This window comes from Nelumbo nucifera, chromosome 2 (assembly GCF_055504915.1).
Source record: "Nelumbo nucifera cultivar China Antique chromosome 2, China Antique-T2T, whole genome shotgun sequence".
In the NCBI taxonomy this organism is placed as follows: domain Eukaryota; kingdom Viridiplantae; phylum Streptophyta; class Magnoliopsida; order Proteales; family Nelumbonaceae; genus Nelumbo; species Nelumbo nucifera.
The window spans coordinates 67,509,026-67,525,332 of NC_142650.1; the positions used below are offsets into that span (position 1 = coordinate 67,509,026).

The window sequence follows — 16,307 nt, forward strand, 5'->3', positions numbered from 1 at the left end:
GCTATCTTGGGAAACAAGGAAGTGCAATGGTCGTTGGTGGATTTGGGCCTTTAGAGTCTCCCTCCATGATTAGTGCCCAATGGTCTTCAAGGAAATCAAAGATGCAGCAAAGGGTTTCATCATTGTTGATCACGTAAATCTTTCTTGGCTCAATATAGAGTCTTTTCATTTACTCATTTGGAGAAAATCTATTTAGGATGGTTCCAAGCTTTTTGAGTTCGTCATTCAATGGGTTAGGTGCTTTTTACACATTGTTAGTGTTTGAGTTTTTGAAAAATAGAGTGCACATGAAAATGTCGATGCTGGGTGTTCACACCTTGATCATGGTCATAAACATCTAGTTTAAGTTTTTCATTGTTGTTCTAGGGGAAGGGAAAGATGCAAAAATGGCCAAAAATAAAGAGGTGATAGCATATTTCCAGTTTGAATGAGCCTCTTTTCATGTTTGAGGTTGTTGGTTCTGGTGACGGGGAGGGTATCGTACCAATTCCGTAGCCTCAATGGAGCCAAATCTTCAAATTGTGCATTTATCCATGTCATTATCTATTGTAAAAATGTAATCAAGAAGGAGAATGGAACTTATCATTTTTTTCTTTTCAAACTAGAGTACACAACAATGTTTGCAGAAGCAGTGTTGAGAAATTGAGAAATGCAATCAGAAGCAGGGCTGAGCTATGCCACTTGGTCACTTTCCTTAAAACTGCATTTTCCCTCATGGTGTAGCTGAGTGAATGCAAATTGGTCTTCAATATGAAACAACCAAACCTCTATGAACCACTAATGGAAGATGGTTCAAACAAATAACAGAGGATTGTGTTTGTGTATGTTCTGTGACACTGAGTTTACCAACACTCTATTTATCAAGTGTTTACAATCATTCGAGCATACACAGAGATGTCCTTTGATAGAGGGAGAGATAGGAAAAGAGATGTTTTAAAATAAAAATTAAAATCAAACGGTCAAACAGGTTAGAAACCAAACAGTCAAGAGCAAAAAGATATGGTGTGGTACACACATGTACATGCACATGCGTGCCTATGCCTCAACCCAGCCTGGCTTGGCTTGGCTCGGCTCGATGCGCACCTATGTGAAAAGCACCCCTAACTTCTCTCACATGCATGTGAATATTGTATAGTGTTTTCCTCCTATGGGTCCCTACCCATAAAGAGAGTAAGTCTAGTAATATACTCAAGCCTGACTCTTTTCCCAAGCAATGTGGGACAAGAGGTCTTCACATGCATTCAAGAGGAAAGAAGACGATAGAGATAAAAGCTAACAAAGATAAAATAAAAGCAAAAGGGAGGGAGTTCATATTCTTGTAATTTGAATATTCCCTCCAACAATCTCACACAAGATTCAAAATATAAGAATAACCTGAGCATCGAGGTAAGAAAAGTATTCATGGTGATGTCTTTTGGACTTAAATCAATATTTAGGTATGACAAATTATGTTATAGAGTACAAGTAGATTTAGACTCCTTCAAACTTTCCTCTTTTCCATAACCAACTAATCTACTAACCAACCTAACTCACTAATTCCTTAGTGGTTCTTTGTTTTGAAACATTTTGGCATTGTTCCTCTCTTGGAATCACGAGTGTTTTAGAGAATTAACACTTGGAACTCTCGTAGAAGCGGCCACACTTTACAGTCACTTACATTGGTTACATAACATGCACTATAACACACCGTTCTGTATAAACCGATTAAGAGTCTTACACTCAACCTCCACATCTTGTAATGAACACTATCTTACTTCAACATCTGTAATGGAACACATATTGATAATGTTTTCCCAAATCATCTAGTGACTAGTTCTTACCCATTCTACCTAATTCCAGGGATCTCCTTTCACATAGGTTGGGTGTCCATCACCAATCACTTATGTAATTAGCTTCAACCCCATTCCTATCAATGCCTCATAAACTACTTTAGAAGTCTGTGATTTGGTTAATGAATCTATAAGGTTCTTTTCAGACCTTACAAAATCTAATCATTCACTGAAACACTATCTTACCAAATTATGTCCTAAACATATGTGACTTCTTTTACCATTATAGGTTTTATTCTTGGCTCTAGCTATCACAATGGAGAAATATAGATGAAACTGGTCGTGGCCAAAGTGGTATGGAAAGATATGGATTAATTCATATTAATCCATTGTCAAACTTTTGTTGAAGGAATCTTTATTACCTCTTTGAAAATTAACCAAAATTATTGGTGAATGCAAAAGTTTATTAGCTTCTTCCTTTGTGTTATGCAAATTCCCTTGGACTCCCAAAGTTTGTAATCAAATAAATCATAGACTTTGCACAACAAGCTCCTCACTTCCAAAGCATTTTCATTGTACCCAATTATTCTAGACTTTTTTCCAAGAAATGACTTAAGCCTTTCTTGTAGTTTCTAACAATTGTCTTAACCTCTCTTGAAATTTGACCTCTTCAAAAATCTCCTTTTACATTTTGAATAATTATAAAAGCTAACCCCTTCTACGAATTTTATACCTCCATTTAATAATAATAATAATAATAATAATAATAATAATATCAATGAAAAATAGAATTGATCATAGACTTAAGAGGGAGGGGAGAGGGGGATTTTATTCAAAGAGATTTCCTTTTAGGCTATGTTTGGTTTGAAGGAAAAGGTAGGGAAAAGTAAGGAAACCTTGTATAGGTTTCCCTACCTTTTACTTTAAACCAAATATAGCCTTATTGTTTTTATTTATTATTATTATTATTTTGTTTAATAGGTATTTTTGTACTATCAAAATAGCCTTACCAACTGACCCAGCTTTTTTTTTTTTTTAATTAACCAACTGATCCAGTTGTGACCTTCCATTATTTTAGATTCACTTCACCAATCCAAGTTCTCCCTTTTAAATTCAGCAAAAATAAATAAATAAATAAAGTCCCTTTTAATTTCCACGTCTAACTCCAGTTGACTTCAAAATATCACCACCTCTGCCTGAACCGGACTCCTTTACCGACACCCAAAGGACGAGGCCTCTGGACTCTCTGGTCTTCGCTTCCCTGTCCATCCATCTATCCATCTATATAAATATTCTCCTCAGTCGTCTCAGTCAGCGCCACCAGACCAACCGAGACGGCGGGACGGCCCCCACCTCTGTCTCTCTCTCTCTCTCTCTACTCCATCTCTTAGTTCTTGTCGAAGAAGATTTCATCTTCCCCGGTTTAGCGCCCCAGAAACAGATTTCATCCTGTAGAAAGAGAGGATGAATGATCTTTTCTCCGGATCCTTCTCTGGACTCAGGAGCAACAATGTTGATCTCGAACCACCGTACTCCCGCAGAGGAGCCAGTGGTGGAGATGTACAGATGCGAACTGTGGGAGTCAACCTGGACAAGTTCTTCGAAGACGTGGAAGGGATCAAAGACGAGCTCAAAGAAGTAGAAGCACTCCACCGGCGTCTCCAAGATTCCCATGAAGAAAGCATGACCCTCCATAACGCTAGGTCCATCAAAGATCTCCGAGCCCGAATGGACGCCGACGTTGCACTCGTGCTCAAGAAGGCCAAGATGGTCAAGATCCGTCTCGAGGCACTCGATCGTGCTAACGCCGCCCACCGCAGCACTCCTGGGTGCGGCCCGGGAAGCTCCTCCGACCGGACGCGGACGTCCGTCGTCAGCGGCCTAAGGAAGAAGCTGAAGGACCAAATGGAGAATTTCAACACACTGAGGGAGAAGATTGCCACGGAGTACAAAGAGACCGTGGAGCACAGATACTTCACGGTCACGGGGGAGAAGCCCGACAAGAGAACAGTGGATGCCTTGATATCGACGGGGCAGAGCGAGAATCTGTTTCAGAAGATGATACAGGAGCAAGGGAGGGGGACGGTTATGGACATAGTATCGGAAATACAAGAGAGACAGGACGCAGTGAAAGAGATAGAGAAGAATCTGAAGGAATTGCATCAGGTGTTCTTGGACATGGCAGTGCTGGTGCAGAGCCAGGGAGAGCAGTTGGACGACATTGAGAGCCAAGTGGCCCGGGCCACTTCTTTCATCAGAGGCGGGACAGAGCAGCTTCAAGTGGCCAGAACGCTTCAGAAGAACACTCGAAAATGGGCTTGCTTTGGGATCACCATCCTCCTGATAATCATCATCATCATAGTCATTATCGTAGTCCCTAAGAAGAAGAGCAGCCCAGCCCCATGAAGCATTGAAGCCAGCTCCAAACCCCCTGTAGTACGTTTTACTTCTTACAGCTTGAACTTAGAGAAGACTCACTTGAGAGTTGACGGTTGAGACTTGTTTAGTTTTTTTAGACTTTTTCTTCCTCCTTTTGGTTGCTCCATGCATCATGATCTCATATTCTTTCATTTCTACGATTTGTTTTTAGTGTTCAGCCAGCAATGTAACCCAATTGGACGAGCCTTGAAAAATGAACTGGCTGGGCATCCTGGATAAAAGGGGGAAAGGGGTATATGACTACTTTTCAGAGTTGAAGGCTGTAATAAATGTAAAAGCTAAAAACGGAAGGAAAGTGATCTTTAAAACCTTGGATTTGGCGAAGATCAATATTATAACCATATAACAAAAACCTACTTGCACAAGTGCATATGATATATAAATATATAATAGATTCCTTGGTGGTTTAATTTTTTCTTTAGGCTCAGTTTGGAAGGTGTACAAATGCGAATGCAATTATGCAAATATGTAGAGTACCAAAATTTGCATTTTGTATGTATTTATACTGTACATATTTGTATTTGAACCTTATGAGGCCTACATCAATTTGGTAATGGAACTTTGGGGTTGGAGAGGGGTAAATCCTCGCTAAATTTTGGCATATTCTCCAGCGCTATTCTTTAAGTCAAAATTAAGTTGTTGAACTAATTCCCGAAAAAAAATGAAGGATCCGTTTGGTTTGCAGGAATAGGGGTCTGGAATCGGAATTGGAATAAGCTATTCCGATTCCAACTGTTTGGTTGGGTGGAATCGGAATCCCGCTCCCATTCCTGCTGGAATGGCATTCCCCCATTTGAGAGAATGGCTATTCCCTGCTCCTCCTTTGGGAATGAAATCTCATTCCTGCTGATTTTAATTCTCATTCCCAGACTAAACAGACTATGGGAATGGACCATTCCGATTCCGATTCCAAAAGATTTCGATTCTGATTCCGACTACGAGCCAAACGGACCCTAAGTTATTTGAACAGGCAAGCATATGGGCCTAATGTTGAGAAACTAAACAAAAGTGGGTCATGACCCATCATCTACGCTACTATCCACGCATTAGAAAGAAACATTAGTAATGACTCAATGAGTGCTCTCTCATCGTGCCCATGAGTGGCTCTAATTTGTAGAGATTGGCAATTTGATCCGTCTCCTTGGGGTTACACCCCAGTCATGGTGGGTTTTTTGACCAATGGTCGAGGTTCAGGGTGCATTTCGAGGAAACCCAAAATTCTAAGGACAGGGATGGTATTTGTCCACCCCAGCCCCACTACATTAATATATTACATAATATAATATAGTTCTACGTAATTTTCAAAAAAAATAAATAAATTTGCAAATAAGATGACAAGGAAGGGCGGAGCAAATTTGGGAATCCCTATTTCCCACGGGGCAGAAATATGGCTGGGATTTCTAGCCCCTGTGGGATTCGGAAAAAGACAAAAGAGTTCTGGGCCAGGATGGGCATGTAAAACCCGGCCATGTCCCCCTCCCACTAAAAAGTAGGGTCTATAACTTTTTATTTGAGTACATGTACATCAATCTTCTATTGAAGATCGGATTGTGGAGATGGAGGTTGAGTAGAGCCGGTGGCTCCCGCTAAAAATAAAGACGGGTCAGTTTTGATTAAGTTAAGTAGGAACTAAGTAGGTTATAATTACTAATTAGAAACTAACTATTAAGTCGATTCGGTTCGGGTCAGTTTTGATTTTCATACATGAAAACCGAAACCGAACCGAATCATCGGTTAATGATTTTTTATAACCTAATTGGATCGGCTCAAATTGGTCGGTTTAGTCGGATTGGGTCTTCTTATGAACAGCCTTAGCCAAAGGATCACTTCAAAGGCTCAATATAGTCTGTTTCCTTCAATTTTGAAGTATGCATGGATAGATAATTGTTCACTTTATACAAAGTACCAAAAAATAATAGAGGTAATGATCTTTCTTGCTGCACAGAAATGTAACAAGGGTCTATGATCTATGAAATCTCAACAAAGGCTATATAACCATAACTCTCAATAGGTTTCATTCATTTGGTTGACTCTACTGATCCCATATACAAAGGACTAAGAGTCACGCGTCTCATGTCCTACAGTCCTACTCCTATACAATTAACCAGAGCAGTTGCCGTTTTTACATTCCAAAAACTTGCAAATACTGATAAAAAACAGCTGAAATCACCAGGACAACTCTTATCTCTCTCAGCCCAAATCAAAACATCCCTTTCACCCAGGAGCCCAGGCTAGTGTCCATCAAAATCTCTTGGACGAAAGAAAACATAAAACGAAGCCACTTTTCTTCACACAAAGTTACATTCTACAAACAGCACAAAGGAAATTACAAGGCACCATAACTGCACCTGACAACACCCGCTATGATACATGGACGCCATGAGTTCATACATATCTTGAGATCTGATGTCTACTGGTGGAAAAAAACGGGCCAAATATAGAAAGGACAATAACACAAAAATGAATGTGGCTCAATATACAAGAGGCAACAACCTATGGAGGAACGCCCGCAGCAGTTGAAGTTCTTTGACTGGAATCGCTAAACAAACCAATCCCACCATCTGCAACCCAGGTTCTCTTTCCAAGTCATAGTCTTGATCAACCCCGATCTGCATTCTCTCAAGTTGAAGAAACCAACGGGTTCTCATGAAAATCTTCAATTGTGAATCAGGGACGGACAATATTGCATGGTTGAGGATTCCTGTTTAAACTGCCAATGCTTTGTGCAAGACAAACCCAGCCAATGTCATAAGCCTTAGGCCATCTAAGCCCTTAAAAGAATACAAAAAAATCTTGAAGGAAATTCTAAATCCAGGCAAGAGAACCCCGATCATTTGCAACTTGAGGGCGGCCTCTGGTTGGTGTTGGTGGTCTGTTTGCATTAAGCTCCTGATCTCACATCAAATGAATGGACAGGGTTAATTCTCAGATAACATGCAAGGATGGCAATAAAGAAAAATTATCAATAAAGAGGCATGACCCTTCAAAAGATGAGATTACAACAGTACCTGCATCCATGTATCTTCTATATGGTGTTCGGGTGATGTCTGTGGTGATGCAACTGCTGGTGGTAGTGGGTGAATGAGTTTTGGCACTACCACAAGGTCTCTTCCTAAAACTAAGATCGCCCCTGCATTATTTGCAGTACCTATGGAAACAGGTAAAAATCCAAATTAGAGGTTGAATCAACCAAGTTCTGTTGAAAGAAGGATAACACCATGCCAACATACCACAATAATTGGTAGCTGAGAAGAGAGTTATCAAATGTCCTTGGGCAAAGCGCTCGAAGCCATCCATCACACATTCATGTGCGCGCACAATCAACTGGAGGTCATTGTTGTTGCAAAACTCCATCACGCGATCAGGCTGCAAAGCTAAACTGCTTTAGAGAACAGAAAGGCCTCCCAAATGGCACATATATTTTCAAACAAAGCAAGTAATTGAACAAGTTCAATCATAAGATTTCTTTGATTATGATATAAGCATAAAGCCTGAAATTATTTCACATTTTTGGCAGAGGTTCAGATTTTCATCTACCAAAATAACAGCACAGACAAAATGCAAGTATCAAGGGAATTCAAAGTTCATGTTTAGAAGAGATCTCGTACAAATAATTACAATTTTAACTGTTCAAAAGTCTAAAAATGTAGAGTATAACCACAAACATATAAGCATAACATGAAAAGATTACACCAGATGCAACTTTTTTTAATTAGGTGAAATACAAAGATGATTCATCAGTATGTTGAAAACAAAAATTTCTAATTGGCTTGCAAAAGGAAGTACTTTTCTCCACTTGCTCCTTACTGAGGCCATTAAAACCCACATGCTTGATCATGTTTTATGACGCACACAATGTAGAGGAACTCAAATCCAATACCAAGTAGTTAAAGTAGTATTTTACACTTGAATATATTAAAGTCCTGATACAACCAGAAATTCCTTTTGGTCTGTCATTCCCTGTCAAGGAAGTGTGGTGTAAACCTATACCTCCGAGGGTTAGGAGCTTTTTGTTGGGAAGTTTTCCTTGAAAGAATCAACACAGGTGACCGACCTACTTCAAAGAAAAAGACCCAATAGCTGTTTATCTCCACACTTGTGTGTTTTATGCAAAGCTGCTGGTGAGTCTGGGTACCACTTACTAATATCTTGTGTTTTGGCAAAAAATATTTGGGATTGTTTTGCTTCTTTATTTGGGTGCAGGTGGACACCTCCAAATAGTCTGCAAAGCTTGTTTTCCTCTTCACCTATTGAATGCTCAACGAAAACATCAAGAATTATGTAGAGATGCGTGAGAGCTGCTGTTTGTTGGACACTATGGGAGGAAAGAAATGGAAGAATCTTCTCGGAAAAGGAGAGAGGCTTGGAAACTTTGGTAGAGTTGATTCATATAAGAGTAACACACTGGCTGAAGACAATGAAGGAGTTTACAGATTTTTCAATAAATGATATGCTAAGAAAGTGGAAAGAAGTTGCTAGCTCAGTTACAAGGAAGAAGACTTTGAATATCATGTGGAACCCTCCACCTCATGGTTTTGTCAAACTAAATTTTGATGGCAGTAGCATGGGGAATCCAGGGCCTTTGGGTATTGGGGGGGTCCTAAGGGATGAGAGAGGTAATGTAATAGCTATGTTCTCATGTCCAATTGGAGTGGGAGACTCCTTGAGGGCTTAGGTGTTAGCAGTGTTGGAGGGGGTACAAAGGGCCAAAGAAATTCAAGTCAAGAAACTGCTTATAGAAGGAGATTCTGTGATTGTTGTGAATTGGCTGAAAGAAGACACTTGCAAGATGTGGAGCTACAGCAATGAGAAAAGAAAATTCAAGTGGCTGATTAAGGATATGGAAGTCCAATGTACTTGGGTTAGAAGAAATGCTAACACTCCTTTGCTGATGGATTGGCTAGGCAAGGAGTTTTTAGTAATTCTGGGTTTTGGGCTCAATTGTGAGGGTCTGAGTGTTTAAATCAGTTGTACTTCTTTTCTGGGGAGTTAAGTACCTTTAGCTCCCCTTCCCTGTAACTTTTTTCCTATTTTAATGAATTATGTGGTTATTGAACAAAAAAAATATACCAATTTGTTGTTGCAACTTTAAGACATTTATTTTAAACTAATAGGACAAAAACATTATTATTATCACATCAAAGCTGCTCATTTATGATCAGGGGTCTATCGATTCAGTGGCAGTTTAGACTTCAGATAAACTAGTTCAGACTAGAACATGAACCACACTTCTAGTTAACCACATTAAACTAGTTTTCTCAAGCATTCCAAGATCAGATAACAAAGTAAAACCAATCAGGGGTCTGATAGTTAGGCCAGCAAACAAACTCCAGGTTTCAACACCAGTATATCCAAAATGATTACATGCATAAACTCTCTCATCTCATCTCTTAGAGTTGAAGACAGCATAGTCAAGCAAGCTAAACAGTGCCTGCTCATTTGGGCTTTCCCTGGGTGAACAGTAGACTGGTCATTTCCTAGTTATAATTACTCAACTCATTTGGTTAGATGGGCTGGAGAGATCCCTTTCAATCACAGCATTGCTTCTTCAACTATCCTCCACCATTTCAAAGAAAAAGAAAATCCTAAACTCTACTTAGATGTTCTGTTAAAAAAACTAAAGAAAGAAAAATTCAAACTCAGTGGACTAAGCAGTTGCTTGACTTGGTTTTCATCATTCCTAGTTGTAGCCAGACCAAATGACTCAAATGCACCACATAACTAGTTGCATAGTTCATTTTTTTCTCTCAGATGGATTGTTCATTCTGTTTTCGGGTTCTTGTCATTCTTCTACAACCATACATGGTCAGTAGGGCTGCAGGTGGTTTGCAACTACTTCAAGAAAAAATCACATGGTCTGGTAGACGAATTTGCATCCAAGAGTTGTACCCATTTGAGTTGATTTCAGATTTTTGTACATTTTATGGCTGAACAAAATACAGCAGAACAGTAACAAAATAGTCAGTAGGGATCCCACAAATATATGAAGTATTTTTCCCCCAAATGGGACCTGTAGACTCTGGTCACATGACAATTCTGCATTAATATAGAACTGATCCTAGATTTTTGGTAAAGTATAGAACATTTCGTCAAAAGTTTTCACTTCATATTTACTGTATATACCAGAAAGTTGTCTTTACTCGCTGTTGAATGACAGATGATTGTATCCATAGTTATCAAGGCAATGCCTAGGCAATAAGGCATTCTTGGGGGGTTGCCAGACTAAATTATTTGTTTACATTCACATTTGAACTTGGAACTAACAGGATGAGCTAACGTCCATTAGCTCTGCATGCATTAATAGTAGTACAATATATATTATTAGACTAGATTATTCATATTGCAGGTTCATAGTATTAATATTGTTATTCATACTAGTTTCTTTTTGTTATTATCTTATTTGTTTGAGTTCAATCGAGACACAAGTCAGTGTCATAGTCTTGAACCCTTTAAGACTTTAAAACCTGAATTGATAAGTAAAAAGTAACTTGAAGATTTTATCCAATTGACACACAAGAACAATCACTAGGACCAAAACAAGGGCTCAACCATTATGTTTTGTATGTTTCTTCCCTTTCTTATTTTTCTACTCATAAATATGTTCACTTTCTATCTATTGCTAAGGGGTTTATACTTATTTCATGAGAATTATGGTGATTATTAGTTAAAGATCACTACTTATTACTATAAAACCTAGGGATCTACCCTAGGATTGATACTGTTTTTTTTTATGTTAAAGAACTCATCACCTAGCTGATGCCTAAGCGACTAAGCGACAAGACGCTCCCCTATCACCTAGCTTCACCTTGGCACCTTGAATTAGTGTTGTGTGATTCATGCATGATCTTTGATATCATTCTGAGTAAAAGACTCATGTTGCCAGTTCTTTTATCATAGGCTCATACAAGTGGTTTCTATGTATGGAAGGTACTGGTCTTGGGAAAAGTGTAGTTGATTCAGATGCCTTTTGCAAAGATCTAGCTGCAAGAAACTGCCTACAGGGAATAAGCTACGGATATTAAGAACATATTAGGAACCTCAGGGTTTTGGTCTATCTTTACCTCTCTCATTGACAACCCAAGTTTGCAGGTTCAACTGTCAAATTTAGATGGTTCAAACTTTTTAGAATGGTCACAGTCGGTAAAAATGTACACTGGAGGGTGTGGGAAGTCAAGATATTTGACGAGGAAGATCGAAAAGCCAAAAACCACTAATCTCACCTAAGAAAAGTGGGAACAAGAAAACTTTACAATCATGTCCTGGTTACTAAATTGGATGGAAAAAAGTCCCCCCACAAGATAACTGTGCATGGATCACAAAGACTTAGTTGAAGCAAAAGAATGTAGCAAGAACTTAATCAGTTTTTTCCATGAGAAGCAAGTGTCTATCCCTAGGTGAGTTTTCTCTCTCAAAAGAACAATCTTCTCCTATTTTCTGTTTTCTGGTTCAAAGATGCCCAGATATGGATAACAACATGGACAAATCATGGATACAAGACACGAAGATACAAGCCTCCATTTTCTAAAATCCTGGACATGGATATATGGGTACGGGAATACCATAATATGCTTCTATCATGTATTTATATCTAGTTTTAAAGCCAAACGCCATTTCTCAAGAGTTAATGCCTTGCCAAGTTGCCAAGTTTAACTGAATTTCTAACATATGCAGATGGCTGGCCATATAGTATAACTTCTTAAAACATACCACCTTACATATTTTTGAAGTGTTAATAGTTAATACTAGAGAGTACATCTAGAAGTAACCATGCATAGTTTGATATCAATGAAATAAGCAAAGAAAAAAGGCACCCACTCCAAAAGTAACCAAGCCTGGACCCCTAGCATTAGGCCTTAATCCTTCAACACTATCATTTTCAGTTGGATCTGACCTGTAACAAGGAAATCACAGTTAAGACTGCAATAGATATGCCATTTCTATCTGAAGTGTGAAAGCCATCAAAAGAACAAGAAATAAATGAAAACAAGATAACCAACCATAGTAGATCCATAAGAACAACCGAGCCTGTTTCCATTGTGATTGGGCGTTGAAGGTTCTCAATCTGTTCTATATGATTTATTGACCGACCAATGCCACCATGCATGCAAATAATTTTCTTTTCAATTAGGGCTGCCAGAGGTAGCCAATTAAATAATCGGTTTATGCGATGCCAAGCCCAAATTCCATCCCGTTCACCCTGTTAGCATGTGAATGAAGATAAATGCAAAAAATTAATACATGCAGGCATGCTAGCAGACACACAAACACAAAAAAGAGAGAAAAAAGAAAGAAATTTATACCATCCGCTCAATGCACTCAATCCGGAAACCAAAGAGAGCATTGATATCTGCTGCCTCATGATTCCCACGAATTAAATGTACTTGATGAGGATGCTCAACCTGGAAAATTTAAATAATCACCTTGGTTCAATACAGAACAAAATTGAGCACTTGAATGTTTTACAGCACAAAATGTATATCTTAGCAAGATACCTTCAATGCAAGGAGAAGAGTTATGGTTTCCAAGCTATGTTGACCCCGGTCAACATAATCTCCCAAAAATAGATAGTCAATATAACTGAAAATCACATGCACAAAATTAGCATTAACAAAAGCAATGCATGATCATTAAGAAAAAACCATTTGCATTATAAAGAAAGGCTTATAAGGACTGATATCTAGCAACTTGGTGTGTGTGTGTGTGTGCAAGAGAATAAAAGAGAGAGAGGGGGTAAGAAAAAGAAGAAGAAACAGTAAATAACTTCATCACTAGGCCATATGATAACTTTTGGGGAACACACAAATCAGGGACTTCACTGATGGGATTCCATAGAAAGCCATGCATGTGGCAAAATAGCCACTGATATAGATCAGCTACAAGAAAATAAGTCTCAATGCCAACCCAGCTAACCTGTGGGCTTGGTTCTATAATCAAGCAGTAATAAGAGAATGCAAGCAAATAATTTAGGTAAACCAATGAACTATTGATTCTACAAGGATCCTAACTATACAAAATCCATTTCCTCCAAGAGTTGAAGAGCTGCAGAAAATGAACACTCATGCAAATAAAGTATGCAAGATAGCAAAACTCTCACCCAAATAATTTACCAAATGTATTTTTATTATTCAGAAAGATTGGTGTCACCATCAAAATCATTTCAAATGGTGTAAATTTTAGATTGTGCATTCAAGAAGTGGCCTAGAAATAAGTTAATACTTTGACTTTTGTGTTTATGTATCCATAATGTAACAATAAGGCCACCCTGTATTGCATTCCTGTCTATGAAATGCATTCAACACAACAATGGTCTACCAAAGGCAGACAGAACACAGAAGAGGATGTAACAAAGGCACAACAAAAGATGCATGAAATAAAAATATTTTCAGTTTTCAGAAACATAGTCATGGTATAATATCCTGCAATCAGTGATTCATCAAAAAAAAAAACAAAAAAAAACATCCTGCAATCAATGTTTTCAACTGATCATATAAGAAGGCAGCTAAGCTGTTCAACCCACATCTGGTCAAGAGAGCATTTCGGACCAACCTTACATCTAGATAGTTTGAAAAAGCATTAACATAGTCAGATATCCAGACGGTTTAACTGCAAAACCGCTCAACCAGCTTAATGGGCAGTGGTTCAAACCCTGGTCCTCATGTTTTATCACTAATTAGACTTTTCTTTTCTCCTAATTTCTTTCATGTCCCTACGTCTAAACACTACATATTTTAACCCTAATCAAAATATTATTCTCTTCATTTCAGTCCGTCACTTTTGAAAAACTTTCTTAGAAGCAGCGAACAGCAATTGCATAGAGAGAGGTAAGTTTGAGAGGCAATAGCCCCCTCTAGTCTCTTCCATGTAGGCCAATTTCTAGTGATCATTTTCAGCGGTGATTTTCACATGGAAACATCAGCCAGAATTCCCTATTTGGTGATCAGATGGACAACAACCATTCTCTCTATTCCATGTGCAGTGCAATGAATCAAATCCTTTCCATAAGCAAAATTTCTTCTTAGGCATCCCTGCCTTTTTTCAGATATCAGTGAGTGACAAGCACCAAAGAGTAACAATGACTCAAGGTTACTGCATTAAAGGTGAAATACTGCCTTAAAGTAGAAATGGAATAAGCCTCTCTACAACTGGAGGATGTACAATGAGAATATAAAGACAGTACCTATTACACTATTGAATCAGACCTTAATTGCTTACATGGTTTGAAGGGCTTAAGCAAAGAGGGGTCCATTGTGTGGAACACTGCTTTTCATGCAGTGATGTGCACCATATGGACAGGAAGGAGTTTAAGAATTACTGAAAGTAAATTGAGCTGAAGATGGACTGAAGGCTAGTTGGAAGAGCAGAATTGTCTTAGGTAGGGGTACATAGGTTGTTAAAAAGTAAATCATACAAGTCATTTTTTGATAGAGATGCCCTTTCTTGTAAATCATGTGGGGTAACCGTATATTCTCATTCTACAGTTCCTTGGTGCACATGGGTCTTGTAGTCGGTTTCTCTCAATTTTAGTAATATATATACTTGACCTTTTTCAAAAAAACAAAAGAAAGAAACAAAGAGATCATGACTGCTTACAAAAGAAAGATACTCAAAATCAGGAAAAAAAAAATGACACCACTTCCTCTAAAGAGCTTGTGACTTGCCAACCATGATAAAGGTTACTACTATGTTTTCCTGAACTCTGTATTTCTGTAATCTATTTGTATTTTATGCTCCTTATTTTCTCTCTCTCACTCTCAAAAATCAAAAATTTTGCTTCACTCTCTTAGGGTTTAACCTTTTCTTTTTATTTTCTATTTTACTTTACCCCTTTTTTCCTTTTCTTCAATATGTATATTGGATCTGGTTACAGAGATTGACATACTATTAGAGTTCAGCCTGCCTGTTTGACTGATAACAGTCAAGGAAAAGAGAGAAGAGAGAAAGAGAGAAAGGAGAAGAGTAGAAGAGAGGACATGGAGGAAAAGGTCTGGTTCGAATAAGAGAAAAGTAAACCCTCCCATTCGGCCAGATCTGTTTTATATTACTAAAATATTGTGGAAAAGTCACATGTGCCCCTACTTAAGTTAGGAACATTAGATCTAACATAAACATACACATCAGCACCTAACCATAAGCACAAAGACAGAAATACCCCTACATACTCGACACTAACACTCCCCCTCAAGCTGAAGAGTATATATCATATAATCCCAACTTGTTAGATATGTAGTCCACTCTACTCCGACTCAATCCTTTAGTAAACAAATCTGCCCACCGGTTCCCTGTGTTGACATATGCAGTGTCTATCACTCCACTCAGCACCTTCTCTCTAACAAAGTGACAGTCAACCTCTATGTGCTTGGTTCTCTCATGAAACACTGGATTAGAGGAAATATGAACTGCAGCCTGATTGTCACAGTAGAGCTTCATCGGAGTATCAACAGTGTATCCCATCTCCTATAGAAGGTTCCTTAGCCACACTAATTCACAAGTAGTATGTGTCATAGCTCTATATTCTGCCTCTGCACTGCTTCTTGCCACAACTGTCTGCTTCTTGCTTTTCCATGTCACCAGATTACCTCCAAGAAAAGTACAATAGCCTGTGGTAGATCTCCTATCAGATACAAAACCGGCCCAATCAGCATCAGTATATCCTTTTATTCCAAGTTTTCCACCACTTCCGAATATCAAACCACGACCAGGAGCCACCTTTAAATACCTCACAATCCTTAGAACCGCATCCCAATGTGGAACCAAAGGTTTCTGCATGAACTAGCTTACCATACTAACTGCGAATGAAATGTCTGGCCGAGTGATGGTTAGGTAGTTCAATTTACCTAGCAGTCGCCGGTATCTACCAGGGTCTTCAAATACTTCACCCATATCACTGCTCAACTTAGTGTTTGTTTCCATAGGTGTTTCAGCTGGTTTAGCACCTAACAAACCTGTTTCTTCAAGCAAATCAAGAACATATTTCCTCTTACACAAGTTAATACCATGCTTAGACCTTGCTACTTCTATCCCCAAGAAATACTTCAATTTACCAAGGTCCTTTGTCTAAAAATGTTCTTGCAGGAAAGTCTTCAACCTGTCAAAGCCCAT

General features: G+C 38.6%; 2 protein-coding genes across 2 annotated transcripts in view; one reads left to right on the forward strand and one right to left on the reverse strand.

The window, feature by feature from the left end:
* Positions 1-3,093: 3,093 nt before the first annotated feature.
* Positions 3,094-4,311, forward strand: LOC104601421 (syntaxin-121-like). The gene has a single exon (XM_010264733.3). The coding sequence runs from the start codon at positions 3,234-3,236 to the stop codon at positions 4,173-4,175; it is 942 nt and encodes a 313-aa protein (XP_010263035.1). The 5' UTR covers positions 3,094-3,233; the 3' UTR covers positions 4,176-4,311.
* A 1,889-nt stretch (positions 4,312-6,200) lies between these two features.
* LOC104601422 (serine/threonine-protein phosphatase BSL3) overlaps positions 6,201-16,307 on the reverse strand; it is a 45,826-nt gene continuing 35,719 nt past the window's right edge. Inside the window, exons 15-21 of the mRNA XM_010264734.3 lie at positions 12,701-12,785; positions 12,509-12,607; positions 12,206-12,405; positions 12,024-12,099; positions 7,439-7,574; positions 7,217-7,356; positions 6,201-7,097 (exon numbers count right to left, since the gene is read on the reverse strand). Of these exons, the coding sequence (XP_010263036.1) occupies positions 7,014-7,097; positions 7,217-7,356; positions 7,439-7,574; positions 12,024-12,099; positions 12,206-12,405; positions 12,509-12,607; positions 12,701-12,785 (820 nt within the window). The 3' untranslated portion in view covers positions 6,201-7,013. The remainder of the gene's footprint in view (positions 7,098-7,216; positions 7,357-7,438; positions 7,575-12,023; positions 12,100-12,205; positions 12,406-12,508; positions 12,608-12,700; positions 12,786-16,307) is intronic.